Here is a 21,325-nt window from a genome sequence, read left to right as displayed (position 1 = left end):
GGATGGGTTCAGTCATGCAGAAAAAGAGTAGGTTAGTAGAGAGACAAACAGACGGGCTTGGGCTGGCTGGGCTGGGCTGGCATGGCTGGCTGGGCAGGACAGGACAGGCTCGAAAGAGAGAGGGAGAGAGAGAGAGAGAGAGAGATTGAGAGACAGAGAGACGAGACTAGAGACAGAGAGAGAGGGAGAGTTGGCTACTAGTCGGCACAGGCGTAGCATAGGTTAGCACTGGAGAGAGACTGGAGCACTGGACACTGGACACTGGACACTGGACACTGGACACTGGACACTGGGCACTAGACACTGGGCACTGGAGCACTGGGACATCCGAACAGGGCGGGCCACGCGCATCAATCTCAATACAGCAGCGCACTTGAACTCAGGGACTTGGCGGCGAGAGCAGCGAGCACAGGCCTCTATTGCTGCTTGCTGGGCCTTGCTGGGCCTGCAAGCCTGCCTGACACCACCAGCGACCAGGAGCGACCACCAGAACCGGCACCTCGCTGCGCTGGTTCTCCAATCTATCCTCGCAGGGCACGGTGTGGGCCCCGGACCGACACACGCTGGTCAATATCGCCCTTTCATTCCGCCGTCTGATTGGTAACCATGTCAAGACTGCCTGCTTTTAATCTGCCTCCCCGCCCTCCCCCTTCTCGCTGCTCCATTGCGCCCAGGCTGGCCAGGGGGTCCCTCGCTGGCAGCACAGCAGATAGCGAAACACCGCTGGGTGAGGCAAAAGTTCGGGAGTTGGTTGTATTACACGCAGAAAGAAGGACAGCATGCACCTATTATTTCGTATTGGACGAACATCGCCGCTATTTGTCGTAAGCAGAAGTCGGGTTGACAATTGGCAGCCAATTTCCAGTCAACACCTAATTGCAGCCAAGGTATATTCATTGATGTGTGCCTGCAGCATCATCGTATGCCATTGAATGCAGTCCCTTTCTACCTTTCCAGGAATGGAAGAGACCCCGAACGGCGTGACGACATAACGCAGTGGCAGGTTTTCTTGGGGTTGCATTTTTCTGCTTCTTCAACAGCTAGACTCTAGCTGGGATCGCTAATCTTCGATTGATCCAGTCTTCAACAGCTGGATTGCCTGTTTAGCCATGTTTACGCCTACATCGGAACAAATCTTCACATCACGAGGCAGTTTCCAGACGTGGCTGTCGGTACTATTGACATGGCATCTGCTAGAGGTCTAGCCAGGGAGTGTTATAAACGGTCGCCGGCCGGCCGTCTATGTATGTATTTGAGATGCGTCCAGGAATCTCTCACGCGTCAGATTAGCCAATTCTTCCGCCATGAGGCTTGCCCGCGAGAGGCCTAGAACACGAAGGAGCATCCAGCAGAGCGGCCAAAATTATTGCCCATCCACCATTGAAGCTAAGAGCGCCGCGCTTCCGACCGTTCGGATCCAAGCCACGATTGTGGACAAATCCCCTAATTATGTCCCATGCATCCGCATATGCTTCAACACGCAAACGCCCAAGGATTGTGAATCGGTCGGGCGAGATTGAAGGAAATACCGTCCTGTACGTCTTCATGCTGCCCAAGCCAAACCAGTCCACCGACAACACGTGTACTGTGCCATACTGTAAAAGATCACACTCTCCCACCCACTCACTGCCGGAGGGATAGTAAGCTGTCATGCTATCTCCTTGGCGGCATCCCCTTTTCTGACATCCCGTCTACATGTCTCAAAGCACTTACCCGCAGCGCGTCACGCCGTACAACTGCGAAAAGCAGTGCTGCTGCTGCTGCTCTCAGCTGCTCAGTTGCCATATTGCCCTACTGGTCTGGTGCATAAGATCCTCGGCTCCGTCTTGTGGCATAGTCGCATAGCGTCCGGATCTGCGCGACATGCGAGCCCAAAATCGACCAGTCCCCATTGACACTTCTCCACGCAAAACGCAATCTCCTTTGGTAGGCTTGGCCACCGCAGAGGCCACATGCTGCGGCATCGTGAAGCTCTGAAGGCATCCCGCTTTTGCCGATTGCCGTGTTTTCCTTTCTTTTTTATTATTATCCTCCTTCTTGGGGGCTTGGCGACCTCTGCGGTCAGGTGACTTGCTGCCCATTCGTGGCATTCCTTCGCAGTCAGGTCGTGGGCTCGGAGGCCGAGGGTCCTAATATGCGCGCTGCGCTGCGTTGCCCAACACCTAAATGCGCCTGCCTCTGGTCAAATCCATTAACACCTACATCTTCAGCCTGCGAATACGTCGTCTCGAAAGGACCGGCATGTTGGCATTTTCGTAGCAGCCGGACTGCTAAGTGACGAAAGGCCCGGCCACCGATTATCACCTTGACGCTCGATTCTTCTTCCATTTTCCAACGAGGCTCTAGCATCGTCTAGCTGTTCCCCTGCCAAGGCCAAGCAAGCGAAGGAGAGACCATTTGCTAGCGATCAACAGACTATGAGGTCACCGTAGAGCATGCGCTGTCCATCAATGCACCGATCTTCATCATCCCCGGAATCAGCCTTAAGTTCCTCCTTCTTGCACTTGCAGTCGCTCGAAAAGATCTCCTCGGAAACCCGGTATCAATCTCTAAGGCCCAAGGCTCGCAGGGCTCGATGAGACAATGCCCATCTGCCCCTTATCACCTCGCCTGCCCTCACCTAAACAGGATCTTCTAACAATGGCCGTTTGCCAGCCCCAAAACCCCTGGTCGGACGATTGCTGGACATTTCGCCGTGGGGCGGCCTCGCAGCGTGGGGCAACTGCATGTGGTCAAAGAGAGATATCTTGCTCATTCGCAATTTTATCCACATCGAGGAGGATTGCCCGACACCACCTGTTGATCAATGTCAACTTCCTACGGTAATACCTAAAGAAGGCTATGCTTCAGCCCGCCAGAAGCTGCCAGTGCTCAATACGATCAGATAATCGTAGACATTGCCCTCGACCCAGGACTTCTAAGCATCAATCAGCGCCTGGGTCATCTCGTTGTGCACATGTGCTTCTGGATGTACAATTCTTGTACAACGATATTTTTGCATATCTTGGTGAAAGCAGAGAGAATCTTCGCCCCATGTTTCATCCATGTTCAATCCCAACGCCCAGTGAATGCTCGACGCTATCATACAAAGTGTTACAGACCGTGGTTGCCGTATCGTATCGTCCTCTCGTAAGACCCAGAGGCGTTTTCTGCTCCTCGCCTGGCCTGCCCAGAAGCCAACCCTATCGTCTCAATTCGGGTCAAATCCGCTTCCGGCCCTTCCGCTCACATCTTGTTCGCGCCCTCCTTTTCCAACCTCTCGAAGGTCTTCTTCTTCTGGTAGTCTGCGACACGGAACTTCTTGAAATATGTGACCTGCCGAGGTGGGGAAAGCCCGAGTATCAGCAACAGAACGGGATCCATTCAACAGCCTCGTCCGTCTCAGCAGCTCGTCTTAGCAAGCAAGCATTAAGGCGCTGTCGAGCTGAAGAAGCGGGGCGGGGACTGCTCCGTCTCGGCAAAAGGCCAGACTACTACCACTGCTACTCACCCAGGCTGCCGCGCAGTCCTGCTCAAACTGCTTGTTCTCCGCGGCGCATTCCCGCTCCGCCGTCTTCTTGCCGTCGCCGTTGAGCGAGTCGATGACATTGTGCTTGTCCAGGCAGCCGTAGAACTTGTCGCGCGCCTCCCAGCACCGCTTGCGCTCCGACCGGTCGGGGGCGACGGCGCCCTTGCGCACCTCCTCGGCGCGCTTCGACTCGGCCGAGGAGGAGAAGTAGTCGAATATGCCCATCGTTGATTGGTTGTGGTTTGCTGCTCTACTCGATCGGGAATTGAATTCGGGCGCGTGCGCTATGGTTGTCGGCTGTCGAGTCCGATATTGGAGGTTGGTATCGTGAGGATGTGCAGGTCGGTTGTTGCTCGTGAGGTCACCAATGACGGAAATAGAATCTCTCCTCTAGCGTCGTAGCTCTCTCTCTCGTTCTCTTGTAAGTTCATTGGAAGCTATTCCAAGCCAATCGATTTGGCTATCAGTGGGGTCCGGCGCCCAAAACAGCAGGCGGCCAGAAAGTTCAGGGCTTTTGAGTGCTAAGTACGTACTGCTTCTTCTCCAACTGACGCAGCTTCAGCCATCTACCATTACCACATGCAACAGCAGCTTCATCGACTATTTATCAGCCACTCTTAAGAACCATTGTATTTCCGTGATATTCTTGATATTTTCAGTTTTCACCACCGACCACGGAGTTATGTATGAAAGTAGCTACTTCCGCTGCAAACACGGTGAGAGATAATGGGCTACCTGTCAAACGCCTCATTGAACTCACTTCTGAACAGTAACTCGCTGAACCAGCTCACACAGGGGATGCAGGCATAATGGAGCAAGTTGCAATTGAGCTGAATATGGATTACGATCTATTATATGCTTCAACTCTAAATATGGTGTCTTCCCCTTATTTATAATTAACCTTGATGGTCCAGCTGTCCGAGGCCTCATCGTGCTCGGTCAGGGTAACGGTAACACCCCACTCCTGCACAGTCAAGGAGGACTTCCGGGGCGACGTGCAGGACAGCGGCGCGAGGTTGGAGGGGTAGCCGCCGCACCAGCGCAGGTCGACGTCGAGGCCGTTGACGACGCGGACGGGGCCATGGCCCGACGGCATGTTGGTGTCGACCGTGTACAGCAGGACGCCGGGCCCGCACAGCATGTCGTCGACGCCGTTCTGGGTGCGCGCCTCGGCCACGAGCAGCGTCGTGCCGCTCGTCGCCACCACGGCGGCCTGCGTGCTGTCGGGCCCCTCGGCCTTCTTCTCCAGCGGCGACAGCACGTGCGTCGTCGAGCCCCGGTCCATGATGCAGTGCACGGCCGAGTCCGCCATTAGCCCATTCGCCACTTGTCCCACGAAAAGAAGTCGGGCGCTTGCTCGAAGGTGACGGCCATCAGGCTGAAGCCGCCGACGAGAGAGCCCGGTAGCTCGGAGCCGTCGGTCAGGTAATAGTCGGGCAGGCCCAAGGTGTGGCCCGTCTCGTGCACCAGCACCTTGTAGCCGTCCGAATGGTACAGGTCCTGGCCGTACGCGATGGCTCTGTGCGCCACGGCCGTGCCGACGGTGCCGTTGCCGGTGCCGTTGCCGGTGCCGTTGGGGTCACGGAACTCGGCGTCCTACATGAAGGTGTTCGAGTTGTAGAAGTCGGCGTTGGGCGGCGCAATGAGGTAGAGTATGTCCATCTCTGGGAAGACGGAGGCGTCGCCGTCGGCGTTGTGCGCATGCATGTAGGCGTCCAGGGCGTCCTGGATGCACATCTCGAGGTAGTAGCTTTTGGGGCCACCAGCCCCCCATTGGTACGAGGCCGTGGTGGCGGGCATGCGGTAGACCTGCTGCGTGTCGGCGCCAATTTCGAGCGACAGCTTGCCGTAGGACGACGTCTGGTAGAACTTGTTGGCGGCGGCCGCATGGCTGTCGAATAGAGCCTGCGGGTCGGAACCGTTGGCTTCGGCGTCGGGGAAGTCGATGAACATCATCCAGCCCTTGATGGTGCCGGTGCTCTTGACGTTGTTCCCGAGGTCGAAGCCCGCGATGTTCCTACCGTCTGGGCCGCGCCAAGCTTTCTTCCCGTATCAAGACACGCTCCAAAGCCATAAGCAGACAATTAATGGGTACTGATTTTTATTGATTCTTGACTCTATTAATATACTTATACTATACTCGTGTCATTCGATTATTGGACTTCGCCTTTTTATATACCTCTTGAGTTCCCCATAGAATGGTGGAAGAGTTCCAGCTGATTCAGCCGCCTGTTCCTGTTGCTGGCTTACCTAACCGTAATGTTACCGTTTAAAGTTGGACGTACGTTTTGTTTGACCAGTAACACACGGACCGTGCGTGCCAGGTACCGTCCGTCTGTCGCGGTGGGTCTAATGACAGAATGGCAGCTTTGGAGAGATTGCCGATATCCATCTGTACATGTGTTGTTTGGCCAGTAATTACAGTAATATGGGAAATCATGGTACCATAACAACACAACACCACGTCCTTTCTTGACTATCGCAAGTTCTCTCCCGCAGAGAGAATCCCGTATCGATAGCGTGCGTCCAAGTCTGGAGATGATCACATCATAGGCACCGACGGAATTCCAACAGCAACAACAACAACAACGTCCTTCCTTTCTCTTCGATCCGCTCCTTCGCAACCCTTTTGACGCCCGCCCACGCCTCTTGCTACCGACTACTGCGCGCACCCGGCTCGGCCGACTGCAACTGGCTACGACCCCTCCTCGATTTTTATTTTTATTTTTTCGAACCGGGGCTTCTCTCTGTACCTAACCCAATCCATTTGCGGCGCCAACCATGCCCAGGAGGAGAAAGCCGCCGCGAGCCGGCGCCATTGGCGAACTGCCGCCCCTCCGAATCCTCAGCCAGATCGCCGCCATACAGGGGATATACTATGCGACGGCATTGATACTGTTCCTCTTCACGGGGCTAGTGGCTGGGACGGGCTTCCACATGGACCTGGTCTTCGGCTGGGCGAGCTTGCGCGGTGACACGACCCAGGGTTTCGTCTACGCCTTCGTCTGGCTGTGCTGCTCGGCTGTAGTGTATGTCTTTCTCTCCAGACTCTCCCCCTGCCCGCTCCTCTCCCCTCGGTTGCCGTTGTTTTGTTCCGACGACTCCGCGCGTCGAGTGGATTTGGGTATCGATCTGTTGCTAACCTTGACTTTCTATACAATAGGGCGGTGGCATTAGTCGCGCTCGTGGCGCGCTCGAAACTCGTCCCCGACTTTGTGTTCACGATGCACTTCCTGCACCTCTGCGTCGTCACCTTCTTCACCGGCTTCCTGCCGCGCAACTTGATGTGGTGGGCGACGAACCTGTGCTCCATCGTCGCCACGATCGCGATGGCCATGTGGGGGTGCCAGTGGCGCGAACTGCGGCCCATCAACTTCGGCGGCAACGGCGGCCGAACCACGGGCGCCGCGGGGGCGGAAGAGAACGGCCACGCCGGAGGCAACCCGGACGGCGGGGGCATGGGCGACGAAGAGATGGGCTTCGGGCGGGGCAGAGGGCGCGGGCGCGGCCGAGACGGGGCGGGCGAGTACGAGCTGGCGTCGATCCGGGAGCAGGAGGGCACCTAGGAATACTTGTAACCAAGGCTCTCGGCGTGTATGAATGGAAATCCAGACGTTATAGACGGATCAAAGGCGTACTTGTTAGTTATTACGGATGCGTTGGTTCGGTTGGCATTGCAAGGCGTTTAGGCGGTAGAAGCATTCGCATGCATGATGGACAGCGGAAACGGCAGCTGCCACCAATGAGGGATACGGCGGTTTCTTATGAGGGTTTGAAACGATTCTTGGCCCGGTACAAGCCGAAGAAAACACGAAAAGCGCCTGCAAAATAATTGTGCTATTCGGTCCTACGACGAGCATATCATTGGTGTCAGTCTGGGGGGCCAGTACTTGCTAAGGTTAGGAGTTTCTCCTGCTGACTCAGGGCGCCAGTTTCAATCATTGTATATATATATGTACACTATTATACACCTGATTGTTTTCTCTATGAAGTTGCCCGGTATGTTCTATGTGTTCTAACATAATATTTGTCATATTTATTGCGTAAATCAGTAGTGAGCAGTGCTGGTCATCACCAGTCCAACGAGAGGATGAGCCACAGGCCTAGTGTGGTCTTGCAGTCCATCAAATTTCGCCCTGCCCTGAGAACCACACATTGCCGACGCCATGAGCTCCTATGGTAAGTTAAAACCCCCTCATTAGGCCACTTCAGACTTTCCCCAAAAGCCCCTCGGGCGACAAAAGCTTGAAGAGCAGCGCGATGAAGCCGCCAAAGACGCACACGGACCCGCCGAACATGGAGAACTCAAAGTAGCCCCCGTACGACCGGACGAGGGCGCCGCCGATGGGCGGCCCGATGAGCAGGCCCAGCGAGCCGAGGGCCAGGCCCATGCCCATGTAGGTGCCCATGTTGCGGGGGTCCGGGCAGCAGATGGAGATGGCGGCGGAGCCGGCCGAGGTGATGCTTCCCGAGAAGAAGCCGACGAAGATGGCGTAGACGATGAGGGCGGCCTCGGTCTTGGCCGCGCTGAAGCAGAAGATGATGATGCCCGTGGCGAGGCAGCCGGTCGCGAGCGCGTTGATGCGGCCGTACTTGTCCGCCAGCACGCCCGGGATGATGCGGCCGAAGGTCGAGGCCGCGTTGAGGATGGCGAGCAGGTAGCCGGCCATGGTGGCCTCGACGCCGCGCGTGACGGCGTAGGTGGGCAGGTAGAAGAGCGGCGTGAACATGCCGATGGAGGCGAAGAAGAAGGCCGCGACGACGAGCATGAAGCGGAGGTCGCGGAGGGCGCTGCCGAGCCAGAGGCTGGTGGCGCGGGGCGGCAGGCGCGGGACCAGGACGACGCACGCGAACAGCAGGATCGGCATGATCATGAAGCCGATGATGCGGACGGTCCACCCGTAGCCGAGCGTCGAGCCGTTGAGCATGCGCGCGACGGCGATGGGGATGACGACGCCGCCGACGGACGAGCCGGCCACGACGATGCCCAGGGCCGCGGCGCGCTTCTTGTCGAAGTAGTGCGACACGGCCGCGAAGGCGGGAATCTGCATGAAGCCCTGCAGGGTGCCCATGATGACGGCCTGGACGAGCATGAAGTGCCAGTACTCTTTGCACAGCGAGAGGACCATCATCATTATGATGTACAGGATAGCGGCGATGCGTACAACCTAGATTGGGGCAAACGTATTGATCAGCAACTTGTCTTTCCTTGAGGGCCAGGAGTAGAGTAAGGGGCAACAGAGAAAACTGGATGATGAAACCCACCTTCGCACCCCATCGGTCAAAGGCCGGGCCACCAAAGAGGCCCATAGCCATCTGCAAATAACTGTTGAGCGAGCCGATCCAAGCGATGTCGTCGGGGTTTTTATCGGGGAGCTGGTGCGTGGCGTAGTACTGAGCGAACGTGCCGAACGAGTTGGCGAAGCCCAGGCAGCAGAAAAAGACGGACGCGCCGCCCGCCGCGACGAGCCAGGCCCGCAGGCCGCCGTCCGGCGCCGCCCCGTACTCCTCGTCCATTGTGAGCTCGACGCCGGCCGCGCGCAGCGGCGCTCTCCCCGTTTTGCGAGCTGTCCGAGGAGCGCGCCAGGACGGTGCTCTCCATGCCCGGATGCACCTTCTCTTTGGTGTCTGGGTTTACTAGGCCCATGCTGGTCTCTGTGGTAGTATAATAACTTGGTAGTGTACAAGATTAATGGTGCCCAGCGGCCGAGCAGGATCTATATCGTCGTTAGCTGACTTGAAACTGGGTATGTCCGGACTGCAGCCAGAAAGATGATATTTACTCACAAAGATATATGGAACAAATGGTTTTACAAAGACTACTCCAGGTAAAGTCGAGAGTCGGTAGTTCCAGCGACTCGATGGAAAGGGTCAGTCTCAGTCAGGGCTGAGGTTTGAAGTGAGGAAGGAAACTGTGAATACAAGGATACTGCGTGATAAGAGCGTTTGGAATGGCAAGGCTTTTCGAATTTGTTCTTTTATATAAAGTTTTCTCATTGTCGTTGGCTCCTCGCCGTCGTTGGTGAGGCAGAGCGATCCTACCAATCATGTGTTACCGCCCCCTACCAAGTAGGTATGGATTCGGATTCGGATAGGGGCGTGAGACCCACATCGGACTCGGCAAATTCATCCCATTCCACCATCAGCAATCGGCCGAGTCCGCCATGGCACGTGGGAAACCTGGATCAACCACGTTTTGCTCTCTCAGCTGAGCTGCACTCCATAAATAAAGATCGGGCTTACGCCTTGTGTACAGGATGGCCCGAACCAACGTCAGAATTGGATTCCGTCAGTGTGCATCCATCAGTGGGCGCTCTGGCAGAGTCTCATCCCGTGCCTTGGCGGCGACCTCCGGGGACGCCAGGCACCATGTTGGTTTACTGTAAATAGTACCTAAAGGCCCCATCCGGTTGGCCCGGACCAGGCAGTCCTGTCATCTTACTCACTGGGCGTAGGATGCGAGGGATCGATATCGCCTCTTGTCACAGCTATCACCGGAATTCAGTGACTCAAACGGGCATTTGGCATTTTCTAGACCTATCGATGATGCTACCATCGATCGCTAATCATATGATAAGCTGCAACTACCTGACTCCAGCGAAGTTAGCAGCCTATAGATTCAGGTTTGTAATATACTTCCCATGTCACTCCGGCCCTTGCCAATCGGCTTCAACGATCCAACGGATGGCTCCAGCGGGTTGACGGGCGCCCAGATAGCGATATCCCGGATGCGCCCGTCTGAACAACTCGGGCCACTCATGCATTTCCCGCTGCTGTGCGTTCAAGAGCTGTAGCATTCCCACGTCGAGATTTCTGTTGTTGATATTATCAGCCTGCTGGACCTTTGAGGGTTCATCATATGAAGCAGCACTGACATGGCTCGGCGAGCATCTACCGTGGTCAGGCTTACCAGCCCTGGCAAGATACGCTCGTGGATTATGATTCTTGCCCCCTTCTTGAGAGCGGGCACTATAATGTGTGAGATTAGCAAAGAGACGGACTATGGATGACTAGAATACTTATCTGCCCAGTTGTGGAAGATGGACTTGAAGCAGTATACATCTGCCGTAATCGTCTGATCAGTGAAGAAGTCACTGTGGTAGTTAGCCAGCTGCCCCCATAGTCGCGATGGACAAACTCACTGTTCCTCGAAGATCACCCGATCTTGAAGCCCGGCGGGCAGGCGCGCGGCTCCCTCGGCAACTGTATCCCGAAGGTCCTGCACGTAACATCTCATGTGCGGAAACCGCTCTGCAATCCTGATGGCGGCGCTCCCATGCGACCCGCCCACATCGGCCATAGTTGTCTTGTCAGCCCAGGGGTAGTTCTCGAGCAGCCCGTCGGCGGTCTTGTCTTGGGAGAAGTAACGCCCGAACGGCTCTCCGCGGGCCGGCTCTTCGGCGAAGATGTCGAACATGCTCTTGTTGCTGCTATTGGCGAGGGAAAGCCCCTGGCATGCTAGTTAGCATGTCCATTGACAGAATGGGTGTCCCACAGGCGATTACTGTTTCGTTGTTTTCCTCGGAATCGGGCCATTTCTCCATCGCATCAGCCATCTATCGATCTAATTAGCGCCTACAAGCCCTGATCCAGAGTCCCTCAGAAACATGAGAAATACCTTGACTGCTGCGGGCCAGAACTCGTCGAGCTCCACGATGAGAGAGTTGCGCATCGATTCGCTACCGGCCAGAGCAGCCGTGAGCGCAGAGTGCGTGACCACGCCCGATGTATCCTCCTTGAAGAAGTGGTGGTTTATGATGGCGTGCCTCACGATGCGTCGAACGTTCATAACCTTGAGGCCCGAGAACCCCGACATGGCCTCGAACGAGGTAGACTGGCCCACGTAGAAGGACTTGTCTAGCTTCAATCGGAGAACTGCCTTCACGCTGGCATAGTCAGTCCACTGCGCACATTTGTTAGCGATCGATCAAACGTTGCGAACTCGGGCGGTCGAGCGGGGCTGTCAGACCTTGAACCTCAGCAGCTCCTTTGGGCCAGTCATCAGGTCTTTCAGTTCCGGGCAGGCTTCGATCACTGCAAGCCTGGCTGCCTTGATATCAGTGAGCTCATCCGGTATGGGGATCGTCTGCAGGGCATCTTCGTCCAGTGAAGGCGTCGGAAGGTTCCTGCTGCCGAGGGAACTGTCCATTTTTGCCGTTTCACTTGCAATAAGCTGCGAGAGCGCAATAATTCGGGCCGTAGAAGTCATAGCTACAAGGTCTGACTAGATGTGATCTATCTGTCCTATTCGAATATTTACCACGGGGAGTTTATCACGAATGCCCAACATTGAACTACAATGCTCTTATCATGCAAGGGGGCACCGCTTGGCTGGGTTGAGTGGAGTGGCCAGTAAAAACGAAAGCGACGATCTCCTACTGTCCAACCATCCTCCGCTTGATATAACGGACACTAACGGTGGAACTGATAAGGCGGACCTGGGACAGTCTCTCAATAGAAGACATGTCGAAATAGTGGTAGAGTCGGTTCTAGGCTCGAGGCGTATTAGACTACTAGCTTTGGATCCACTCTAACGAGCTGTTAATGACCAGTATTAGGATAGCTGTATATCACAGCGCTGGCATCGTCTATTATTAAGAACTCCGGAACATAGTCAAAGATTCTTATGTTAACTGTCTTTCAGACTATTCGTCAGAAAGCCGTAGCTGACGGGGTAGGGCGTCTTCCCTGTTTTGATGCAACCCAGAAGGAAAGGTCAAGAAGCTTCACCTCTAATTACACAACCATATCCCTCGAAGTGGTTCTGCCAAGAGAATCAACGATACACGCCTGCAGATCGCAACCGGAAACCGTCTTACTGCATGCATTCAAAAAAAGCTTGTGACGTTGAACGACCGATGTAAGCTGATCGGCGATGGGGGCTGAGCCGAAAGAAAAAGCCGCGTTATCCGCTCGGCTATTTATGTAAGCCGAATTTGGTATCCCCGAAGCTCGCGCTTACAAGACAGCACCGAATAGCGCGGGTGTTCCTGAAATACTCTTGCTTACATCCATGCCAAAAATACTGCTCCCTGGGTGGGCTGTTCACATCGGAGACCGGGTAAGCGCTCTGCGTGGGCAATATGACAGGCAGCCTTCCCTAGACCAGTCTGAGCCGCCAAACTGATGACATCGGACCTTCGAGTAAGACATTCTCCAGGCCTCGAAATTCTTCACTCACAATATCCAGGACAACGTGACACCACATGCCACCTGCCACGCTGACACATTCCGTCTGTCTACGCCACGACGGCCGGCAACATACCAGTTCGGCCCCAGGCAGTGGCCCCGGCGATCGATGCCGAGGACCAGACAGACATCTGCACGTCTCGCCAACAACGTCCATTGGAAACCCTACCTGGAGTATAGCGAGGGGTTTCCTTCTTATACCTTCCCCGGGACGCACCACGCAGTGCAACAAAGCAGTCACATAGCGGCCTTCATGATCTATCGCATTGAGTACATATGCCCCTATTGCCGTGCGCTTTAGTGGAGTTCCACTTTTGCGTGCGACATGATCCTCTCTAGGCCTACCATATATTCACCTTACGATAACACATAGTGCTACGCACAAATGGAATTTAAGAGAAGGTAAACTCTGCATTTCATCTTTCCGACACCAACCAAGATAGGGGAGTTGATAGCGGCTGTACTGTGATCCTATTGTACTGTCCTTGTAAGATCTTTATGGGCATAGGGGGTTAGTTATCTAACCATGCATCGATGCCCCGGATCGAAACCAACGCCCAAGATTAAGTTTCCCGCCAGGAGGTTGGCCCGATTACAACGAGTCTTAGCCTCGAAGCCACCAAGCCCCATGTCGACCACATAGTTACGCTAAGTCCCGCCGGCGCTCGTATCGGCAAGCCCAGGCTCTTCCAGATATATGGAAAGGCGGGAACAATGCGGATGACGTTGGAGAGTTACCAGTGTGGCTTGCCCCTGGGGGAGATGGACGTTGTCTTGGAAACAAGCTAACTTGGCAACGGCCCAAAGGGGGCAAATTGTGACCAATCTATGGCAGTTCAGGGGGAAGATAAACATAGGCTTCGTCTCTCCCATACTCTGCTCTGCTCTAGCTGAGAGAGCCTCTCTCTCTCTCTCTCCCTCCCCTCTAGTTATGCCATTATGAATCTCTCCCCGACCCCACGATCCCCAAGCATGGCAACTTGGGAGCCCGTACCGCAGACCGAGCAGCGGCCCGTCTCGCGATGGAGCGAGGACAACGACCCGCCGGCGACGACGTCGCACAACTTCACCTCTTATATCCCGCCCTACCGCTTCCTCGACCGCCTCCGGGAGTCGCCCGTCTTCGGCAGCCGCGGCAGCGGGCACCACCACCAACACCAGCACGACGACAAGAGGGGCACGACGCGCGAAGCCCTCGACGACTTCCTGCACCGCCTCCGCGGCTGGCGCACGGGAATCGTGCTCTGCACCTCCGTCTGCGCGCTCGTCTTCGCCCTCAACGCGGCCACGACCGTGCTCGCCGTGCTTCGGATCGTCCAGGGACGCGGCGGCGGCGGCGGCGGCGGTGGCGATGGCGATGGCGATGGCGAGAACAACAATGACGACAACCTACAGCAGCAACCCGGCGCTGACATCAACGACGAAGTCGTCACGTTTTACCAGGGCGACTGCGCGACCGCACGCACCTACTCGATCGTCCTGCGCCTCGTCGTCAACATCCTCGCGAACATCCTGCTGGCCTGCGCCAACTACTGCATGCAGATCCTCGTCTCGCCGACGCGGGGCGAGATCGACCTCGCCCACCGGAAGAAGCGGTGGCTGTGGATCGGCGTGCCGAACCTGACGAACCTGCCGTACGTTGGAATCAACCGGGCAGCGATCTGTCTCTTGCTGATCGCCAGCACGCTGCCGCTGCACCTATTGTGGAACGCGGCGCTCGCGGAGACGATCAGTGCGAATGATTTCGCCGATGGCACGCCAGAATTATGCAGCCTGGGCGCCCTTCCGATTCTGCAGTACTCCGTCCTGGGCGCGAACGCGCTGATGCTGTTCTGCTTCGTCGCCACCTGGTTCGCCGTGCGCCGCGAAGCCAAGTACGAGAGCGAGGAGCGCATCGTCACCAATGGCGACCTCATCGCGAGCTACCTGCGCGAGCCCGACCTGCGCTTCGCGGGCCGCTGTCTCGCCTCGGCGCGCTTGGTCATGAAGGCGAAGCGGCAGCGCAATCACCATCAGCAAAGACGCCGACGCCGAGGACGAAGAGCGTCCGCCACGACGCAGGGGGCGCAAGTGGACATGAGCGATGGACGGATAGGAGGGGAGGAGGAGGAGGATGAAGAGGACACCGCCGTCGGGTTCTGGAACTCGACCCAGCCCATGCCGCTCCCATGGAACGGACGGTCGCGCCGCCGCACCACGGTCCTGGGATCCCACGAGAGGGCGGGCTTCACGCTGGAGCCCGGCGTCAACGTCCCCGGGTCCCGCAGATCCCGGCTCGGCTGCTTCGGCCAGGACCCCGAAGACGAGCAAGCCGCAGCGATGGAGCAGCAGGGCAGGAAATCCGCACCGCGCTGGCACAAGGGCGTCCCCGGATTCTTCGTGCGGCTCCTGCCCCCGATCCTCCTCGTCCTCGCCATCATCGGCCTCTTCTTCGGCTTCGGCCTACAATCGAACCTATCCCTAACCAGTTTCGGTCAGCCCTCCCCCAAACCATCGCCGGCGTCCCCGCGCAACTGACCGAGAACAACTGGGGCGCCGCCGCGACCGCCCTCGTCGCCCACACGCCGCAGCTCGCGGCCGTCTACGTCTACGTGGCGTGCAACGCGGCCCTGACGGCGATGCTGGCGCACGCCGAGGTGAGCCGGTTCGCGGTCCGGCGCGCCGGCCTGCGCGTCAGCTCGCCCCGGCCCGACACGGCGCAGCGCTCGACGCTGCACCTGCAGTTGCCGCTGCACGTGTCGCTGCCGCTAGTGATGGGGTGCGCGGCACTGCACTGGCTTGTGGGCGAGAGCCTGTTCCTGCTGCGCGTGGCGGAGTACGGCGTCGACAGAAGCTCGCTATCGTCGTCATCGTCGGTGCCGCCCAGGTCCGTGACGATGGCGGTGGGGTACTCCACCGTGCCCATCCTCGCTGTGGCGGGTCTGCTCGCGTTGCTGGTCAGCATGATGCTGGCCGTGGGCTGGTTCCGGTGGTACATGGGCGCGGAGCGGATGCCGTTGTTCGCCACGGGCAGCGCCAGCCTGGCCGCGGCGACGTGTCCGACCTCGTCCTTCTTCTTCCCGCAGACCATAGCGGCCGCAAGCGGCGGCGGGATCGGCGAAACGAAGCCGGAGGCGGGAGAGATACGAAGATCAGAGACCGTGGGCGTCCAACGGCGGAGCCGCGTCGGCAGCTGGGTCGAGGCGGTGGGATTGTATACGGGCAGTGCGCCTGGCGCGGTCGGATTGGCTCAAGGGCACCCCAGCCGGGACGAGCTGGGCGTGATTTCGACCCCGGACCCGATCGCGGGCTCGTATGCGTACTATCGGGTGAGGAGGTTCGAGGAGAAGCTGTCCGAGCACGGATTGGCTTGGGGGATAGTGGACGACAGTGAACCAGTGCATCATGCGACTTTCTCGTTGGGGCCGGTGCTGCCTCTCGAGAAAGGGCAGTTCTACGCGTAAACGATGTTATCATTATTAGGCTAGTGTAAAAACAATTCGTGGGTTTCATGCAATCAAATCTGTAAATATTGATCCGAAGAGTCTTTGACAAACACTTTACCTGGTGGTATCGAGTCCTCATCGCACACCTACTGCTGTAGAGTCGCTGCCAGTCATGCCACGGCCGCTCAGCGATGTCATCTTCACTCGCGAGTGACATCCACGGGCCTTGCCTTGGTGTCGCTACTCTTGGCAGCAGCTTGGCTACCCTCGGCACCGGATGGTTCCATGTCGTCCGTCTTTGCGCTTTCGATGAGCGTCGCGTGGAATGCCTCACGCTTCGGGCTTTATTGAACTGTCAGTCGGATGCTCTTCAACACCACGGCTTTGGAGTAACATACCGGAGATACTTGACGTCAATGTAGCGAAGAATGCAGGTCATAATGATGACAAGGATCCAAAGCGCAATGGATGACTGCCAACCATATTTATCTGCAAGAATGTGAGCCCCTGAAACACTTCACACGATGTAGTGTTACTACTTACAGTAAGGAGCCTGTACAGCTGGCCAAACCAGGACTTGCGACCATGCAGATATGGCGTAGTACACAGCGATGGCGACTCCCACAATAAGCGTACGGGACTCGGGGTCTTGGGGTAGTCTTGTAGTTCATTAGTCAAGCTACACGAGAAGGAGACGGGGAGAGAAAGGCTTACAGATCCGACAGCCAGGCAAAGATCAATGGCGCAGTCCCCAGACAGAGGAAGGAGATGAAGTAGCTGGCGTACGCAGCGGCGACCGGGGTCGAGTCAGGATGCGATGTCCAGACGCTCATGACGATACATGGGACGAGACCAATCACAGCTAGACACGCATCAGGTAAGCCGTGCTTGCCGAACATGAATCTGGAATGAGCTTCTTACATTGAGCGACGATGAGGGTCCAGCGTGTCCTGAGTAAATCGGAAAGGATAGCCCAGATCCACACTACGTGAGAGGCAAGTCAGTAAGACAGTCTGGCGTTCGACTACTCGCAGGTGACTGACCGAAGATGATGTTGATAGCGCTACCACCCATTGGAATGGCATTGACCTGGGTCACGGCCCAGACGAGCGATCCATCAGGGTTTTTCAGACTCTTCAAGAACAGGTTGAAGTAGGCGTAGCCCCATGATGCTAACACCGTAGCGATGTAGAGCACCGACACGAAGTAGACAGCCCAGCTCGAAAAGGTACGCCTGTCCAAGGGTCAGCAGCTTTCAATCAATGGTACAGGCGCATTGGTGCTTGTTCTCATACTTAGCACTGGCCCAAGTCATCTTCCTCGGCTCGGCACGGCCATGGCGCTCCAACCGCTCCATCGCCATGCGGGCATCGCGCTTAGTGAACCAGAACGCTCTGGGATTCGGGTTGTTAGGCAGGTCAGGAAGCATGAAGATCCCGAGGCCACCTGCGACGACGGTCATGATTGCGTTGATGATGAACAACCATCTCCACCCGGCCAGACCATTGGCACCGTGCAGGGTGTTGGTTATGGCTACCTGAAGTGCCCCTGACATGAGGGAGCCTGCCGCCTGGCACGAGTGGTAGAAACCCATCCGCTTCGCCAGTTCAGAGGGGGTGTACCAGTGCACTATTCACACAGGTTAGATCTCAGCGCGTATGGCAACTGATATGTTCAGGGGTGAGATGACTTTCACTCACTCAGAAGTGTCATCATGCCAGGCCAAGCGCTGCTCTCGCACAGTCCGAGAAGGAAGCGCAAGGCATAAATCTGCTGGGGCTTGTGGCAGACGGCGATAAGTCCAGTGATGACTCCCCATACAATCTCTAGCCCCGAAAGCCAGTAGCTTGGTCGAACATAAGTCAGGATGACTTGCGACGGGATGAGCATGATTGCGTAGCCAACATTGAACAGCATCTCGAAGCTTCATAGTTCTCCGCGTTAGCAATCTTCAGTACCTGGGAGCCTGGCTCGATAACCTACTAGTTTAATTCATTGCCATACATGCCAAGGTCCTCTTTCATACCTGTGCGCTCGTTAGGATGCGAAGTGAGTGTTGGCGTTGTCTGTTTCCTTGACTTACCTGAAACATAAGCATTTCTGAAGTTTTGCTGGTCGAGATCTTGGTCGCGTGAGCCACACGTACGAATGAGACACTGGCGCAAGGATAAGGATTACTTACACTTGATAACTAAAACAGGCGATGGGTTCAAATTAGTCGATTGCTCATAAGTTCCGATATCTGTGAGACTTACTCTGAGAAACACATCCGAACGTCATGAGGAAAATGTCGAGCCTCCGCACGAGACTCCTCTCCTCGGGAGTTCGCTCATGGCGCTGGAAGAACGCTAACGAGCCGAAAGCCATCTTTGAGCTCAGTTGCAATCGATGTATCGCAAGGCCTCTAAGTGTCGGACAGATTCTCGCTGATATGGCCCGGAACCCAGATGAAGTCGGATTATTCAATTGGGACTGCCTCTCAAAAAAATCTGACAAGACGTTGCCGACGTGAGCGCTCAAGGAAAATCGCTATCAGAAATTCCCAGTGTCATTGCCCATTTCCCTTATCGGAGGACGGAGGTGAATCCGATGGCGCGGGACCTTTCGTTTCCCAGGACCCCGGCATTGGTTCATCCAGTCAGCCAGTCAGCAAGCTTTCTGTCAATATCTGATTGTCCTCCCACCCCCGCAGCTGCGCAGCCTGTGCTGCTCGTGTATCCATCCCATGCAACGTTGGCTGAGATCGCCTAGGGGGTTACCCAACCTATCCTAGGCTATCGGCTTACAAGTGCGCTGTGGGGACCCCGGACAGATATCGACTAGAGTGGCCTCCTGATAGTGCACTGTGCCGCTAGAAGCCGGCACTCCCCGTCGCCTCCCTTGCCAATTCCCCGTTGTCGGAGTTACCGAGAGGTCAGAAGGGGATGGGTAGGGTACATTGTAGTAAGCTGCGTTACCATATGGAGGGGGTGAGCCGGCTCTGTTGAGGCTCAAAGCTTAAATGATGCTATAGGATTGCAGTAGTAATGCATGTTCAGCACGCGGGGGCGGGCGCTGCTCCGGGCAGCACCATGTTTGATTTCAGGCACATACCACTGGAAATGCCACAACAATGCAGTCAAACCCACCAAATTACTAGGCTTGCGCCGTAGTGGTTAATGTTAGCAGACCAGGCGTAGCCCAGATTCGGGTCGACGTTTCTGCGCAGAACTGAACGGAAGGGACATAAAAGACGAGAATGTTACATGACTCAGCCATTCCGCCTTCTTGATTCAATTCGGAGCCAAGCTCAAGGACATTCTTTGCCTTAGTGCGTGCGCGTACGCCAATGGGCCCACATAAGATTTCTTAAGTGTCATTCTGCAAATCTCGCTGGGTGTTGTATGTATTATGTTATACTTCTTCACTATCATGAGTAATCGGGTCGATAGAAATCGCCTCTCGGCCGAGTCTGGGAATTCGATGGGCACTCCTCTGATCGTGAACGAGACCTTTGACCACCGGACTCCTCAGGGTCGTCGCTAGATGTCCTCCGGCGCTTCTTGGACTGGTCATACTGCACATGACTATCCCAGGCCCCGAGGGATGTGAAGGGGCTCCGGAGAAAGCTCCTGAGCTCGTGGAGAAGCAGTCGGGCATGGTCCCGCCCCAGAAACTCCTGCAACATGTCTTGGGCCTGCCCCTGGCTGCCTTGTATATCCACAGTCTTCAGTATGGCGACGATGTACTCGAGCAAGAACTCGGCGTTGTTGGCACGCCGTCTGGTAGTGGTGTCGTCGGCCCCTTGAGGATTTGATAGCGGCGTGTGAAGGAATTCAAACACCTTCAGTTCCCTTCGCAACCACATGCGGGCGCGCGACACCAACGTAGGATCCTGCTCGAAAAGCTGCGGTGTCAAATCGCGGTATTGCGATACGCGGTTCGATCCTACGTGGAGCGAGTACAGTTGGTCCCGGTAGACTTCACGGCGGAGCAAGACAGCCTCATCTTCGGCCACATTTGGTGTGAGATCCACGTCCTGGTGTCTCCGGGGGGCCGTGTAGTAAGGTACATTGCGTCTCGGCGGCCGTGGTCGTTGCGGGACCGAAGTGACGACCTTATCCGCCTTGGGCTCCGGGACTTTATATGTCTTCCATGATGTTTGACGGGCCAAGTCATCAAAGTCATAGCGGACTTCCCGGATGCCAGCCTTGCACAGCGGGCATTTTGGCTGCTCCTGTATCCAGCTCAAGAGACATAGGTAGTCAAAGTCGCTGTGCTTGCAGGGCTGGGCCTCGCAAGGCTCCGAGATGTTATCAAGGCAGATAACGCAGCATTTTCCACCAGAAGAGTCGGTATCTCCGTCCTGCCTGGTTGCGACTTGGGCTAGTGTGTGCTGAAGGACCTTGGATTTGATGTCGATATTTCCGTCACCCGCCAAGTCCATGTATTCGGCCAAACGAGAGAAGGTAGAATGAAGGTGGATTGGATGCGTGGTCAGTATGCGGAAAAGACCGAAGCCTGACGGTTTCTAAAGATGAAGATGATGAAGATGTGAGTTTTGCAGTCAATTCGGATGGCAAGCTGATTTGGTCTTTTACGGTGAAGTGTGGCGATGGTTGTGGACTGAGTTGCGGGACGGGACATGTCAGCTTAAGTGCTCTCTACTAGTTTGGGTTTAGTTCAGCGGCACCGGGGAAGTGCATGTACTGAAAGTACTCTTGAGACGGATGTGCTCTGAATTCTATTAATTCGATGTATTATCTAAGTCTCTTTTACTGGAAGTACAATTATCTCGAGTCCTTATACAATCCTACTGAACCACAACCCCAAGTACGTTTTCTTTCAAGACGATTGACGTGTTGTAAGGTGCTCTGGGCTTCCTTCCAGCGATAGGGATGACCCCCCACAATCTGATCGCGTAACGCCCAAGCTGCCCCGCCTTGTTACCCGCTCTGCTGTCAAACCCCCCTGTAGTAGTAAAATCGATAAAGCCCACTCGCTGTTTGGCAGTCCAGGCCACTGAGCACAGAGTGGGCCAGGCCAATGCGCGAAAACGCGTAGGTGATTGCATGCCGTTCCTCCAAAGCGCGTCCTGCTTTAATTGACCTTCTCCCGCATCGACATCGCGTACCTGTGGATCGTTTCTGTATACTCCCGTCCCGTCGCAGATCCTCCCTACGTTCTATATACAGCCTTCTGCAGATACCCTATCTTTGTTCCT

General features: G+C 56.0%; 11 protein-coding genes across 11 annotated transcripts; 3 read left to right on the top strand and 8 right to left on the bottom strand.

Moving 5' to 3' along the window:
- Window positions 1–14: 14 nt before the first annotated feature.
- PG986_006683 (uncharacterized protein) lies at window positions 15–604 on the top strand (the record flags this gene model as incomplete). The annotated part of the gene is made up of 2 exons (XM_066842905.1): window positions 15–31; window positions 301–604. 2 exons carry the CDS (start codon window positions 15–17, stop codon window positions 602–604), a joined length of 321 nt encoding a protein of 106 aa, XP_066699017.1.
- Window positions 605–1,286: 682 nt separating this feature from the next.
- Window positions 1,287–1,964, bottom strand: PG986_006682 (uncharacterized protein; the record flags this gene model as incomplete). Its single annotated transcript, XM_066842904.1, has 3 exons — window positions 1,287–1,595; window positions 1,714–1,736; window positions 1,796–1,964. 3 exons carry the CDS (start codon window positions 1,962–1,964, stop codon window positions 1,287–1,289), a joined length of 501 nt encoding a protein of 166 aa, XP_066699016.1.
- A 1,261-nt stretch (window positions 1,965–3,225) lies between these two features.
- On the bottom strand, window positions 3,226–3,733 carry PG986_006681 (uncharacterized protein; the record flags this gene model as incomplete). Its single annotated transcript, XM_066842903.1, has 2 exons — window positions 3,226–3,315; window positions 3,491–3,733. 2 exons carry the CDS (start codon window positions 3,731–3,733, stop codon window positions 3,226–3,228), a joined length of 333 nt encoding a protein of 110 aa, XP_066699015.1.
- Window positions 3,734–4,394: 661 nt separating this feature from the next.
- On the bottom strand, window positions 4,395–4,793 carry PG986_006680 (uncharacterized protein; the record flags this gene model as incomplete). The annotated part of the gene is made up of 1 exon (XM_066842902.1): window positions 4,395–4,793. One exon carries the CDS (start codon window positions 4,791–4,793, stop codon window positions 4,395–4,397), a length of 399 nt encoding a protein of 132 aa, XP_066699014.1.
- A 26-nt stretch (window positions 4,794–4,819) lies between these two features.
- On the bottom strand, window positions 4,820–5,900 carry PG986_006679 (uncharacterized protein; the record flags this gene model as incomplete). Its single annotated transcript, XM_066842901.1, has 3 exons — window positions 4,820–5,104; window positions 5,183–5,525; window positions 5,821–5,900. 3 exons carry the CDS (start codon window positions 5,898–5,900, stop codon window positions 4,820–4,822), a joined length of 708 nt encoding a protein of 235 aa, XP_066699013.1.
- Window positions 5,901–6,289: 389 nt separating this feature from the next.
- On the top strand, window positions 6,290–7,074 carry PG986_006678 (uncharacterized protein; the record flags this gene model as incomplete). The annotated part of the gene is made up of 2 exons (XM_066842900.1): window positions 6,290–6,537; window positions 6,672–7,074. The coding sequence occupies 2 exons, from the start codon at window positions 6,290–6,292 to the stop codon at window positions 7,072–7,074; spliced, it is 651 nt and encodes a 216-aa protein (XP_066699012.1).
- A 642-nt stretch (window positions 7,075–7,716) lies between these two features.
- PG986_006677 (uncharacterized protein) lies at window positions 7,717–9,025 on the bottom strand (the record flags this gene model as incomplete). Its single annotated transcript, XM_066842899.1, has 2 exons — window positions 7,717–8,676; window positions 8,774–9,025. 2 exons carry the CDS (start codon window positions 9,023–9,025, stop codon window positions 7,717–7,719), a joined length of 1,212 nt encoding a protein of 403 aa, XP_066699011.1.
- Window positions 9,026–10,152: 1,127 nt separating this feature from the next.
- Window positions 10,153–11,717, bottom strand: PG986_006676 (uncharacterized protein; the record flags this gene model as incomplete). The annotated part of the gene is made up of 6 exons (XM_066842898.1): window positions 10,153–10,477; window positions 10,510–10,602; window positions 10,651–10,958; window positions 11,014–11,064; window positions 11,127–11,411; window positions 11,478–11,717. The coding sequence occupies 6 exons, from the start codon at window positions 11,715–11,717 to the stop codon at window positions 10,153–10,155; spliced, it is 1,302 nt and encodes a 433-aa protein (XP_066699010.1).
- A 1,952-nt stretch (window positions 11,718–13,669) lies between these two features.
- PG986_006675 (uncharacterized protein) lies at window positions 13,670–16,140 on the top strand (the record flags this gene model as incomplete). The annotated part of the gene is made up of 2 exons (XM_066842897.1): window positions 13,670–15,103; window positions 15,166–16,140. 2 exons carry the CDS (start codon window positions 13,670–13,672, stop codon window positions 16,138–16,140), a joined length of 2,409 nt encoding a protein of 802 aa, XP_066699009.1.
- Window positions 16,141–16,322: 182 nt separating this feature from the next.
- On the bottom strand, window positions 16,323–18,489 carry PG986_006674 (allantoate permease; the record flags this gene model as incomplete). The annotated part of the gene is made up of 12 exons (XM_066842896.1): window positions 16,323–16,464; window positions 16,521–16,611; window positions 16,666–16,781; window positions 16,837–16,984; window positions 17,044–17,106; window positions 17,166–17,356; window positions 17,418–17,751; window positions 17,823–18,046; window positions 18,106–18,148; window positions 18,206–18,244; window positions 18,305–18,313; window positions 18,378–18,489. The coding sequence occupies 12 exons, from the start codon at window positions 18,487–18,489 to the stop codon at window positions 16,323–16,325; spliced, it is 1,512 nt and encodes a 503-aa protein (XP_066699008.1).
- A 1,042-nt stretch (window positions 18,490–19,531) lies between these two features.
- Window positions 19,532–20,548, bottom strand: PG986_006673 (uncharacterized protein; the record flags this gene model as incomplete). The annotated part of the gene is made up of 1 exon (XM_066842895.1): window positions 19,532–20,548. One exon carries the CDS (start codon window positions 20,546–20,548, stop codon window positions 19,532–19,534), a length of 1,017 nt encoding a protein of 338 aa, XP_066699007.1.
- Window positions 20,549–21,325: the final 777 nt, after the last annotated feature.

This window comes from Apiospora aurea, assembly GCF_038362705.1.
Source record: "Apiospora aurea strain CBS 24483 chromosome Unknown utg000005l_segment0_segment0, whole genome shotgun sequence".
In the NCBI taxonomy this organism is placed as follows: domain Eukaryota; kingdom Fungi; phylum Ascomycota; class Sordariomycetes; order Amphisphaeriales; family Apiosporaceae; genus Apiospora; species Apiospora aurea.
Note: the sequence above shows the minus strand (reverse complement) of the source record. Positions and strands in the feature narration are given on the sequence as shown.